The sequence below is a fragment of the Brachyhypopomus gauderio genome, chromosome 12 (assembly GCF_052324685.1).
Source record: "Brachyhypopomus gauderio isolate BG-103 chromosome 12, BGAUD_0.2, whole genome shotgun sequence".
NCBI lineage: Eukaryota > Metazoa > Chordata > Actinopteri > Gymnotiformes > Hypopomidae > Brachyhypopomus > Brachyhypopomus gauderio.
The window spans coordinates 721197-734720 of record NC_135222.1 but is presented as its reverse complement, the minus strand read 5'-3'; the positions used below and the strand labels follow the sequence as shown (position 1 = coordinate 734720).

General features: G+C 42.7%; 1 protein-coding gene across 2 annotated transcripts; it reads left to right on the top strand.

Annotated features, from left to right (window-relative positions):
• The first annotated feature begins 609 nt into the window (after positions 1-609).
• cilp2 (cartilage intermediate layer protein 2) lies at positions 610-12344 on the top strand. 2 transcript variants are annotated; one of them, XM_077024194.1, is made up of 10 exons: positions 610-816; positions 4704-4802; positions 5351-5620; positions 5779-5961; positions 6390-6545; positions 6646-6963; positions 7149-7257; positions 7402-7559; positions 8864-11295; positions 11386-12344. In XM_077024194.1, the coding sequence occupies exons 1-9, from the start codon at positions 759-761 to the stop codon at positions 11281-11283; spliced, it is 3771 nt and encodes a 1256-aa protein (XP_076880309.1). In that variant the 5' UTR covers positions 610-758; the 3' UTR covers positions 11284-11295; positions 11386-12344. The 2 variants fall into 2 exon arrangements, with proteins under 2 accessions (XP_076880309.1, XP_076880310.1); XM_077024195.1 differs by having other exon boundaries at positions 4707-4802; positions 11386-12343.
• The last annotated feature ends 1180 nt before the right edge of the window (positions 12345-13524 follow it).

The following is a 13524-nucleotide window of genomic DNA, read 5'->3' as shown; positions in this document are numbered from 1 at the left end:
TTTTATCTCATTAATCAACATCTTCAAACAGACCTTAAAATACCTTTTCCTCTCAGGGAGAGCCATAAATCGCAGAAGCAGCGTTGCCCTTCCCTGCTGTGATCTTGGGCTGCTGAAAGCATGTCCTACATACATCAGGATTTCACAACATCATTAACGAGCACTTATGGGGTATTAGCTATAAGTCAACGGCTCTGTTTGACAAGTGTATGAGCTTCCAGTGCTTCTGAAATGCACCTCTTCTCCATGTGGCAGTGGACCATGATGTAATCAGTGATCATTAGAGTTGGAAAACTGAACCATACGTGGAGCATCTGGTATCTTACCATCCAGGAACGTTTATGCAACGCAGTCGCTTGTCAGTCTCCCCCAATGGGGGACTCCAGGATTGTTTAGAGGACATTTGAATAGAACACCCAAAACCCCACAGAACATTTCTGTCTTACTAAACAATGATTTTAGAGAAGCTCTGCCACTTTCTTCAGTGCTACCTTGGTATTTTTTTTCTCCCCACACGTGCTGTGGCCAATGGCAAACAGGAGGGGGCTGGACTGGACTAGTCCCCACAGCGCCTGTCTTTTAAAACTCTGTTCTCTGGGAAATGTGCAACATTCATCAGTCTGGGTCGGAAGGACGGAGAAAACCGAAACCCACCTGTGTAATCTTCCAGTCTTCCTGTCACATCGCACAGAGGGCTCGAGCACTTTAGCAACACTTTGCAGAAGAGTCTGCTTTATCTCAGTGGAGGGAACGGCACCATGTGGACCTGGGCAGCGTTCATCCTGGGCCCCCTTGTCACTCTGGCCCTGGCACAAGGTACGTCACAGATATGCCTTCATTAACACCTTTGTTTGAGGGATTAAGCTATTAAGGGCCATCTGTGGAGATGGAAACCATCTGTGGAGATGGTTGATCATTTTCGTTTGGTAAGGTGCACTTTCAGATGGTTCTGGGGTGACTACATTTAATTTGGGTAACTGACATATCTGGAGAGATTTTCATTAAAGATTACACTTTTGTGAGATTTTCACAATTTGTATTCTCAGCATGCTCCACTTTTTTATGCTAGGCATAAACAGCTTTTAAAAATAATAAAATACTGACTTAATAATGTGTAATATCTATAAATCTTTGTCCTTACATAACTGCCTCAAATTCTTCTTTTTAAAATAAGTGAAAGTGTTTTTTTTATTATTATTTTTATTGTATTCAGGAGTAAACTGACAAGGCATCACTCTACAAATGCCTAGCAGAATAGGCTACTATAAAATTGTGACTTCACATTCATGTTTGTCATTTGTGGTCAGTGGAATGTCCGGGAGCATCCTTGGTAACTCCTTCTCAATCCGACCGTCACATGTCTTTCCCATTCGCTGTCACTCCCTCTCTCCTGCGCTACACCTCAGCCTCCTGTGGGATTTATTACCTGTTTCTTAATGCGAGGAGACAGCTGCTCTCTCACACCGCCACCATGGTGGAGTGGAAAACGCCAGACGCCTTTGGCACAGGCCTTAAATCAGTGTTTTAAATAACCAGATGTCACTCAGTCACTCCATAACGAGCTGTAAGCCACTGAGGCCATGCCAGGCCCGGCCACTGGCGAGGCGAGGCCGTTTTCAGTACTCCAAAGTAAATATCGCCACTCGCTCATCTGCCGCATTTAAACGATTAAAACTCCTCGAGTTAAGTGCCAAGATTCCTGTGAGGGAAACATCGATCTCAGGCACTTTGATGTGGGAAGAAAGAAGCTAAGGGAGGGAAAAGTGAAATCAAAGTGAGTTTGTGACGCTACGTGTTGCGACTTGCCTCACAGTCATGGAAGGGGTGCCATCTGAACGAGGATCTGCTTTACGTCATCGTGCGTGTACCCCAATGTGGCTGACATGTAGTCAGCAAGACCCAAATAGAAAGAGTCATCACAGCTTTTAAAAATCCTCAGAAGCACTGTGGCAGTCATTTTGTCATTACTCGTTGTTGCAAGACCGTTAAATTTGGGATAATGGGGTGCAGATGCTTCTGACCCAAAGTCAGGAATGCTCAAGAATGCTCAAGCAGTGTGTAGTCCTGTCCCAAACCTAATCAGACACATCAGACAGACCTCAACATCTGAGCCTTCCATACAAGCTCACCTCAGCCAGTGTACATGCCAGAGGGGAAAAACTGTTTCCACATGTCTATGGACCAAGGGTAAACACACACACACACACACACACACACACACACACACACACACACACATAGAGTCTCTTTTTGGCCCTCATTTACATATATTAATACATAATGGGATGTGGAATGTTGCTCGGAGACTGGCAGCTGGCCGTGACTCCTGTCTGGAATGAAGTGCTCGTGATTTCAAACAAATATGTGCTTGTTACGGTGCTCTTGGAGTGTGGCGGGGAAATGTAGAAGAGCTCTCCCGTACCCTTAAATCCGTTATTCCACTTACGTATAATACCAGCACTGCATGCCACAATATCCATTCCACAAACCTTACATTATATAATGTGCCCAACAAATAATAATAATAATAATAATAATAATAATAATAATTATTATTATTATTATTATTATTATTATTATTATTATTTTACATTCTATTTTAATTAAATGTACAGTCAATGTTTTGGCATAGATTTTTCCTAATATGAAAGCCCCCCTTTTTTAAAAAAAGGATGTTATTTTCATGAGTTCCTGGCTATGGAAGAAACACTTTAAAAGTCACTTAAAACATCTACATAGTAATTTCATTGAATATATTATTTGTACATGTACGTTTGTAACTTGGTTCAGTGTACACTGATAAGAAGAAAGCTGTACAGTATAGAGAAATGTACAGTAGAAGTAAATCTCTTAACACAGCACGATTTGCCAGAATAAAGTGACAGCCACTTTGTTATCGGAGAACCGTATGTCTCTATGTTGGAAGCATGCAGATGACTGCACACTTTTCTTAGGCACTAACGTATTGTTTCCACTGCAACATAAATTCTGACATACCTAATCCCCCAGCAGACACACAGCAGACACACAGCGTCCTCTTACAGAGCTATTTTTTCAGGTATTACTGGGGGAGTGTGCAAGGTGACTGAATTATAACTGTTGCTTCTGGAAATTCTTTTGAGACGAACACGTTTGTAGATGTGCATATTCAAATATATCACTTCTACAAGAAGCTGAATTCTGAGTTCTGAAAAGGCTCAGAATGAAAAATTGTTTTAATCTCATAATTTGTCAGCAGAATCCACTTGGGACTCGGTTCCAATAAATAAAGGCATCAAACACTAATAAAAGAAACTATAGCGCTATTGAGGGACATGGGCCAGGCAATATGAGGAATAGCCCAATTAACCCAGCAGTGTCTCTAAGAGCGTATGTGCGGGGCGTCTCCCTGGGCTTAACCTGCAGGGGGCAGCACTGGCTGTACAGGACAGAAGTGTAATCACAGAAAATGACTTCTGGGAGTGCCTTGCCACAGCAAAGCTTATACAAAGACACACATGCCACATACAGATAAGCACGTCACACGTGCATGTTGCGAGTATAGGAAGGTGTGGTCAAACCTCGAGGCACCGCACAGATTGGCTGTTTTCTGGACGTGATAACTGAAAAACGGCCCACGTGAATGGGCCAACGTGAGCATATTTCCACATGACATCCCTCACCTAGAAAAATTATTGTTTAAACAGTGATGTATTAATAGATTCAGGCCTTGTGGGTGGTGGCTGGAAGTCCTGATTTAGGTAGGTGGCCTAGTGAAAGCTTCACAAAGGCTGTACGCTGGATAGCTAGTGTGCCAGTGTGTTGTTTACTTCATGACTCATTTAGAAACCACCACCGAATGTTCCCGGCCCCTTCACTCCCCCCCACACCACATCTGTTCCAGAAGCATCTGCCTTTCAGGTGTCTTCTGTCTAGTTATGGACCAACAGCATAACAACAGGCTCCTCAGAATAGCTGTGTGGATGGAAGTATTAGCTTCCTTCATAGGAATGTGCAAAGCAAAAAAACTCATCAGCATCAATCCTGAACCTGGAATATACTGTAACGTGCATTTCTCGCTTTGTCATGTGTGTATAATAGCACTGAAATTAGGTGATGATTTCGAGCAAGAAGTAACTTGTGAAGATACTATAGGGCGAGGGCACCAGAGAAATCTATAATGTGATCACAATGTCCTCGGTACAGTTATTGAAAAAAGGCTCGTGGAGGACACAGGACAGAGTACGCCTTGAGACAGCGTGACTGTTGTTCTTTTCCATATGTCTCCTCAGGCCTTTTCTATTTTACGCTCCAGAGCCTGTGGTCTGGGGAACAGAAATCTCCCCTCCTGTTGATCAGCAGGGGATCAGGTATTAGGAGCTCACCTGCCTCTGACTGGAGGACATTCAGATGGACAAATGACACTTCTGGATGTAGGAGGGAGAGGAACTAAGACAGGCTCCCATTTGGCAATAGGACAAAGAACATTGAGAGGGCAGACACCCAAGGGACACTTGAAAGATCAAGTGTGTTCTGAAGACTTCCCTTTATTCTGTAGAACATTCCACTGGCATTCCCAGACGCTCATGGCTTCCAAGAAACATGCTGGGAAGAAACCATCTTGATACCGAGCCTCGAACAGCAACGTGCCATCCAGAATGAACACGATACTCAAGGTGGAGCGAACTGTAATACAATAACGTTATTTTCTTTCTCACCACCAGCAGGTTTGAGCTGGAATAACTCTCAGCTTCGACGGCTGAGCCAAAGGACCAGGAACACAAAACTGGCCTACAACAGCATTATTGATCCTCACACCACAGGTCTGAATGTTAATGTTGTGTTAATGTTAATGATTAATGTTGTGCTTGTTTGTGGTTGGCTCATCCGTATGTCACGAGCATGTGCTGCTGGGATGGTGAACTAGAACTAATAATGATACCTGTGGCCAGCCTAGTCAGTGTCTAAACATGCAAAATTATATGAAACCAAGAGGTGTGATTTCCTGTACGTATGAGGTAATCCTGCTCTCTGAATGTGAGCCCCTATTATAGAGGCACAATGCGATGCTGAAGTAATGACACATGAGCTCTTAACAAGCATTTTTAATTGAAACAAGACGAGCCCTTGGACTTATTTCCAGATATTTTCCAGCTTCTGTAAAGAGTTCCTCTAACTGTGCCTGTTTTGGGGGGGGAAAACGCAAGACGAGGCTGAATCCAAGTCCAGAAAAACTCACCTCATACGAATATTCAGAATATGAATATGCAGAATATAAATATTCATACACTATATGATTGTTCTAAATATGAATATTCATATATTATATTATATATGATTTTGTCCAATTTTTGTGTGCTTCTCAACGCAGGGCTGACAGAATGGACATCTTGGTTCAACATTGACCATCCAGGGGGTAATGGCGACTACGAGAGGCTTGAGGCTATTCGCTTCTATTACCGGGAACGTGTGTGTGCACGGCCGGTAGCCATGGAGGTGCGCACCACTGACTGGGTGACGGCGGAGGACACAGGGGAGGTGGTTCACTCCAGCCTGGACAAGGGCTTCTGGTGCATCAACAAAGAACAGCCGTACGGCCGCATCTGCTCCAACTACCACGTGCGATTCCAGTGCCCGCCAGGTACTGACCGTCATTCGCCAAATCAGGTGTGGCAGATTGCGGGAGTCTGTGCTTTCTGAACCACATTGTCCGGGACAGAGATTTACTACTGTGATGGGAGGAGAGGGGACTTTAAGGGCATATGGACTTACCCCTCTGCTTTTCTTCCCCGCGTTCAGTTCAGGCGTACTGGACAGACTGGGGTGCATGGGGTCCGTGTTCGACCTCCGCCTGTAACGACGTGGGCATCCAGGCACGGAGACGGAAGTGTGTCAGCACGCAGCCGTTGCCTGCGCTGCTGACGCCGTCCTGCCCGGGGCCTCATACTGAGCGCAGAGAGTGCTCCACTGCACCGTGCCAAGGTAACCAGTCGTGGAGCAGGAACTTCAATGAGAAGCTTTCGCTGTATTTCCCGTACTCGCCCCTTCTGCTGAGAACATTCGCTTAATTAGGCTACTACGGGAGAGTTTTAAAACATTTTCCTCTCATCTGACAACATATGGAAAAAGAACTTTGAGTGACCGAGAGCATCATGTCCTTGATGTTTTCAGGAAACGTGTAGCTTCTTGTCTGCTGGCTTAATTATAACACGTTTTCATGTACAAAGGGCTTTGTAGGCTTTGATCAAGAAATCAATATGCCACCTCTTCAAAGGAGCATTCACCCACGCTGATTATCCAGGCAGGCAGGCAGGCGTAGTTCCTGAAAGGTCAGTCATGTAAATACACTGGGGTATATTTACCCCTCTCTTCTTATCCTCCCTTCTTGTCTTCCTTTCTTGTCTCTGCAGCCAGCTGGGGTCAGTGGGGTTTGTGGAGTGCTTGCTCGGTGACCTGTGGGAAAGGTCGGAGGGGCAGACGAAGGACTTGCAACCGGTCGTCGGATAAAATGCAATGCCCTGGCAGACCAGTAGAGGTCCAGAAGTGTGGGAGCACCCCGTGTCCAGGTGCTGTTTGCTAGAAAAACAACACATGGTTAGACAAATAGACAAAAACAGGAAAGGTGATTGTGCAATGAGTCGTGATTTGCGTGTGCACATATCGCAGTGGAGTGTCAACGCTCCTGCCCCGAAGGACGTCCAAGTGAGGACTGCAGCCACTGCGTGTGCGAGGGACGGACCCTGCGCGGGGATGTCAGGAGCGTAACCGGAGTTCCCGTGGCTGGGGCCAGCGTGGCTGAGGTAGCCCAGCCAGAGCTGATTCGAGCCCGCACGGACGCCGAGGGTCGGTTCAGGGTCCCTGGCACGTGTTCGGGCCCTGGGACACATGTCCTCATCAGCAAAGACAAATTTGTCCCTGCTAGCGTGCCCATTCTGAGCAACAGCACCGAAGAGCTGTGGGTGACGGTTTTACTCACGTCCTCAGGTAATCATAAATCAGCATTGCAATAGTTAACATATATGTAACGTTAGGTAAATCCTAATGGTCATTAACTGTCAACACCCAGAAAGAGATATTTGTTCATTTGTGTATGAAAACCCAATAAATAATCTTCTCCAATAAGTCATAATTGCAGGTCTGCATCTTAATTTGTCAATTTCACGTTACAGAAAAGCCGTACATAGTAAAGCACCCCGAAGACAAAGTACGATATGAGGGACAACGTGTCACTCTCTGCTGCAAGGCCACAGGCACTCCCAAACCTGACAAACATTATTGGTAAAATTATTGGAAAAGAATTTTTGGAAAATGGTTTTGCAATTATTTGAAAATTATATTCCATCCATCTTCTAGGTCTTAGATATGTATTCCAACGCAACTTTTAATGTTGTGTCTAAATGGGGACACTGTTGTTTTCTTTAGGTATCACAATGGAACCTTGTTGGACCAGAAAATATACAAGTATGATGAGGGACTGACATTGCGTGACCTGAAGCTGGAACAGTCGGGGCAGTACCACTGCAAAGTCAGCAGCCCGACTGGAAGCATCAAGTCCAGTCCAGCCTTCCTGACTGTTTTTGGTCAGTGCAGAACTAATAAACCCGTCATATGTCTGACTACTTAGAGGAGTATGTGGAGGTCACTGCAATATTTGTATTCGGTGTCAAAAAAAAAAGTTGAGTAGAAAAAAATGTAAAAAAAAAAAAAAAGAAGAAAGAAATAACACACAAAAAAAAAATACAATGAAACACTAACGACTGTGATACTTAGCTGCCTGAGGGGAAGGAACATTTTTCTTATGTTTATGTTGGTAGAGATAGTTCTTTATCCTTCAAAAACCGACATCAAGAAATCACTCCAGCCACACTAAAACGTCAAATCCCACTGCTGTGGAGCTCTGGATATTAAGCGAAATCCAAGACTCTCAATAAATCGTTTTTTTGTCCCCCTCTCCATCTCGTCAGACAAGTATGCCGTTTCACATCCACATAACTACACATCGTGCACATTCCCATGCTGCTTGTTACCCAAGATATAGATTGAGCAAGAGTGTGCTGAGGGGTGCGTGCTAAAACCATCATGTGGTCTACTGAAGGATCACTCTCCGGCTCATTACATGAAATACACTTCAGTGGATGAATGCAATGACGCTGCTAAATAGCTGAATGTGTGTCAAGTTTCTTCACCGAGTTCATTTCCACCATATTCAATGAGACAGTATGGCAGGTTTTTTTTTGATAAACGAGGAGCTTTTACAGAAGTCGTTTAATTTACTATTATTCATTCGTTTGTTATGTTTCCCTGTCTGACTACAGTCATTAATTCAGACACAATGAACTATTGACTCTATCGTGACATCATAAGTTTTAATTAGTTCGCCAACATTCGGGTAAATTGACGTTCACATTTTTTTCATATTTGATTGTGCAGCAATCAGTTAATTGTGCAGTTCATTACTAGGATTTTAATCAAACTATAATTGTCTGAATAGAGCATTTACATTGATATGTTAATAATGCATAAAGCTGTGTGTGAGTTTACTGTGCTTAGAAGCACTTATAGTAGAAAGAAAGAAATAATTAAGATATAAATAGATATAAATCGAACAGAATGATAAATTGAACATGAATTGAACAAATATAGAAAGATCTGATACTGATTTGTTGTTCTATTTATATTCTTTTAAAATGCATTGTTTGAATGCTTTGACTTTTGCATTTATGATGTGGAAATGGTATGTCAGCCACTTTAGATATCTTCAAAAATGAATTTGAATATTCTACAGGTGGAGGAAAAGGTGTGTGTGTCATGTACATATTCTGTGGCTAAATATTGATATTTCTAAATATTACAAGTTCACTTTGTATATTTTTATTTTCTACAGCAAAAGAAATGCCGCCCTGTAATTCTACACCCGAGAATCACCTGGTTAAACTGCCATTAGACTGTAGACAGCCAGGTACAGAGTCTCAGTTCTTTAACACTGGTCGCTGCCCTCAAAATAAATGCCCCGGGTCACAGGACTATGACCTACGCTGCAGAGATGCATCTGCTTTCTGTTGTGGAGTGAGAAAACTGGAGGCCGTTGAGATCAACTGTGGCAGCTACACTCTGCCAGTAAAAGTTGTGAGGGAATGTGGCTGCCAGAAGTGCGTGGAGCCCAAAATTCTCGTACGGGGTAGAGTGGTTGCCGCAGACAACGACGAACCCCTACGCTTTGGGCACATATTCATGGGAAAGGATCGAATTGGGATAACAGGATATCAGGGTGGCTTCACAATTCAGGTCCCTACAGACACCCAGCGCCTAGTGGTGAACTTTGCAGACCCAACAGAAAAGTTCATAGATACCGTCAAGGTTTTTATTTTTGACAAGAGAGGTGGAGCAGTATACCATGATGTAAAAGTTATGAGAAAGCAGGCGCCAGTTGACATCAATGCTGGAGAGACCAACACTATTTTCCTGGGTGAAGTTAAAGGAGAGGAACCCATTGGTCAACTCGTCATACCTCCCAACTCTTTTCACAAATCCTCTGGGGAAACATATGAGGGTACAGTCAAAGCCAGTGTCACGTTCTTTGACCCACGCAACATCACAATTGCTTCTGCCACACCAGGAGACCTAAACTTTGTGGGTGATGAGGGAGACATTCTTCCTTTGAGGACATATGGGATGTTTTCAGTTGATTTCAGAGATGAGGCGAACCAAGAAATGCTCGGAGCTGGTGAAGTCCAAGTTCTCCTTGACACAGAGCATGTCAAAATGCAAGAGCATATGACCACTATGAAACTCTGGTCTCTCAATCCCAGCACAGGTATTTGGGAGGAAGAGGGTGATTTCCAAGCGACTCGGACCAACTCCTCAGGGGGAAATGGAAGGACAAAAAGAGAGGAACGCACTTTCTTGATAGGAAACATGGAAATCAGGGAGCGAAGGTTGTTCAACTTGGATGTACCTGAAAATCGGCGCTGCTACGTCAAGGTACGTGCATACATGAGTGACAAGTTCCTGCCTGCTGAGCAACTTGAAGGAGTGGTGATCAGCCTTATAAACCTGGAGCCCAAGCCTGGTTTCTCATCAAATCCTAGAGCTTGGGGACGTTTTGACAGTGTGATAACAGGACCTAACGGAGCTTGTCTCCCAGCATTTTGTGATGCTCAGACGCCTGATGCATACACAGCCTATATCACTGCCATAATGGGAGGTGAAGAACTTGAGGCAGCTCCATCCACACCAAAAATGAATCCTAATATCATTGGTGTATCACAACCATATTTAGACAAGTTAGATTACCAACGGTCAGACCATGATGACCCAGCACTTAAAAAAACAGCCTTAAGAATAAATCTAGCTAAACCTAATCCTAACAATCTGGATGAAACTAATGGACCGATATATCCTTACCAGGGTTTAATTGCATGTGAAAACGCACCTGTTTATGCAAATCATTTTCGTTTTTTCCGTGTGGAGAAAGACAAATATGAATACAATGTAGTACCTTTCCAGGAGAGTGATCTTACAACATGGACTGGGGATTATCTCTCTTGGTGGCCAAATCCTCAAGAGTTCAGGGCCTGCTATATCAAAGTAAAGATTCATGGTGCAACAGAAGTTATGGTTAGGTCAAGGAACCTTGGTGGTACCCACCCACAGACGAGAGGTCAAATGTATGGAATTAGGGATATTCGCAGTACTCGTGACATGAACCATCCCAACATCTCTTCTGCTTGTCTAGAGTTCAAGTGCAGTGGAATGCTTTTTGACCAAGGTTCCGTGGATCGATCTCTTATTACAGTCGTTCCTCAAAGCAACTGCCGGCGAATAGGCACCAACGGTCTCCTGCAAGAATACCTAATAAAACACCCACCTGTTCTACAGAACAATGAGTCTCATGCATTTAACATGTTAGCTCCAGTGGACCCCCTGGGTCACAACTATGGAATCTACACAGTCACAGACCAGAACCCACGCATTGCCAAAGAGATTGCCATAGGTCGCTGCTTTGATGGTACCTCGGATGGTTTCTCCAGAGAGATGAAGGCTGATGAAGGAGTGGCTCTAACTTTCAGCTGCCCCAAAAGAACTGTAAACCGTGAGAGTCTTTTCCAGCGCTTGCAAACGAATCCTGGCCAAACTTTGGCACAGATGGCCCGTGAAATGAGGGAATCGCAGGGGATGCAGGTCAGAAGAGGATCGGCCCAGGTGGTGGCGTTTCCTTCTGAGCAACAGGGTAGGGCCCAGAGTCGCAGAGTTAGCACTACAAGCAGGAGGAGACCATCCACACGGACTCAATCAAGGCAATAGACCTGCCCTTAGGTGAGACTTTAACCTTTGTTTTTCTGTTGGTTACATTCAGAATAGGATCTTATTGTGAACTAACATGTTTGTCTTCTCACCCATCTAAAGGTCTTTGGGGAGATGCTGGACAAAGACATGAGAATCACAAAAATTATTATGTAAATGACAAAACCAGTCTGGGCATACTGGATACTCAGTGGTTTCTGGGTCAGGTCCTGTTTATTTGTTTCAAACCCACCCATGTTCAAGTACAAGGATATGTACTACCAAGAGTGTGAAGGAAATGATATTTACATGCTTCTTCATTCCTAGACAAATTTCACATGATATAATTAATTCATATGGCCAACATAACTCCAGGATGTATACATTTATTTATTATGGTCACCATAAATGTTAAACACTCAAGAAAGTGTTTGGTCTTTTGGATCTTTCTTATATACCATTTCAAGTTTAACATTTTAAAAAATCCAAAAAAAAATCTTGTTTATAGACTGTTGTCACTCTTCCCATTAGCCCTTTAATAACCCCTTAATGAGTTTAGACTTAATGACAGATGGTTTCTGTTCTTCTGACAAAGATATCACTCCAGGACTGGACATGTATGGGGTATAAAAGACCAATCCCTTAATGAAGCAGAAAGGAAGTTTCTGTCTCCCCCAATTTTCTTTTTACAAATTAGCACAACAGTATCCCAGATGTAACTTAACCATTCGTCACTTTGACCAAAGTAGAACCAGACCTGTCCAAGGGAGGCAGAACTCACCAGAAGACAGCACTGAGGCGCTGAGGCGGACGACTCCGTAGCCCTGTGGATATAATCTCACATTCGTGAATTTAAGGCTTCCAACATTGGCCACACCTTTAAAACTACCTCTTGAACAAATGGTTTAAATCAATCGTAAAGAAATCTTAAAAATCTATATCAATATACACAACAGTGAATTAGCATACTTTGTTCCATGATTTGTATATAGGTTAGCCTATCATTTTTTTTTCTTGTGGGTGTATGTATCTTAACGTGCAATAATTCTGACAATGACTTGAGAGCCCTAAACAAAAAAACTATGAGCCAGTCAATCACAGGACTGTTAAAAAAAATCCCAGTGCAAGTTTAAGTCTGTTCTATAAATAATGTAAATCTTCTTACTATATACTGCAAAGCAATCACAGCATGTCCAAACAACGTTTTAGAGATTATACTTGCATGGGATATTTTAAAGCATTTCAGTATTACTGGATTAAACATTATTCATAATTTATAGATCAAATAGCAAGTACTGTAATTATTTTGCAAGCATATGATCATTTGTGATAATCTCCTGACATAGTTAGACTGACAAAGCTATGCAGTAGCAAATTGTTTGTGTTCAGTCACCATGGGAATAAATACATCAAGGATCATGTATTTTATCATGAAAATGTTTTTTATGTATTATTCACACTACTATTGTTGTCACAATGCCACAAAAGATCCAGTTAACTGTGTATAAAGACTCATTTGTATAAATTCATTGAGCACTACTACTGTGCACTGGGACGATAGATACAAATCAAGAAATGTAGAAAATAAATTGGATGTATTACTTGGAAGGCTTGTAAAAGATAATGAGGTGAAAGTTGTTTGTCTGTCTGAATCCCATTGGACAAGAGAAATGATGCCATGACTGAGCAAGTCCTAAAATACACAAAGGACCCGTAGTTTACCTAGAACAAAAAAAAATCCAGATGGTACATTGTGACCTGGATGCGAAGAACCATGACTGTGGAATGAGCTCTCTTCGCTCATTGGCTAAATGGCTTTCCGGAAGAAAATCCCCTTAATTGCAACCAACCACAACATGGTTCATTTCTGAAATATCAAGCTTTGGCCATGACTGTTAAACAACCAACAGCTAATTGGTAAATATGTGAAGAAGATTGTTGCTGAAGATTTCTCTGTACTGAGTGAATGTACTCTTAATTCACCCACCTCAGAGAGTCTCAGATTTATCCTAAAATAATTAATGTTGAAAAATAAATAGCCTTGATTTCCAAACACTAACTAACTAGTTAAAACCATGTGCAACAGGTGGTTGTTTTGGGTACATTTTGATGGTCAAAATGTTTCATGGGCTCTTACTCCAAAGTCAAATGTTTCCAGATCTAGACACCATTGTAGAATATCCTTTTTTATATCCTTTTTTTTTCTGTTAAGAAATGTTTCTACGCAATAACACATTAGAGAGTAGGTAAAAATGTGACCCT

Bases quoted from the DNA above. Each gene is read 5' to 3' on its own strand.
- cilp2 (XM_077024194.1), top strand. From the start codon at position 759: ATGTGGACCTGGGCAGCGTTCATCCTGGGCCCCCTTGTCACTCTGGCC. The intron at 817-4,703 runs GTACGTCACAGA...TCTCACCACCAG, and splicing joins CACTCTGGCCCTGGCACAAG to CAGGTTTGAGCTGGAATAAC. The intron at 7,258-7,401 runs GTAAAATTATTG...TGTTTTCTTTAG, and splicing joins AAACCTGACAAACATTATTG to GTATCACAATGGAACCTTGT.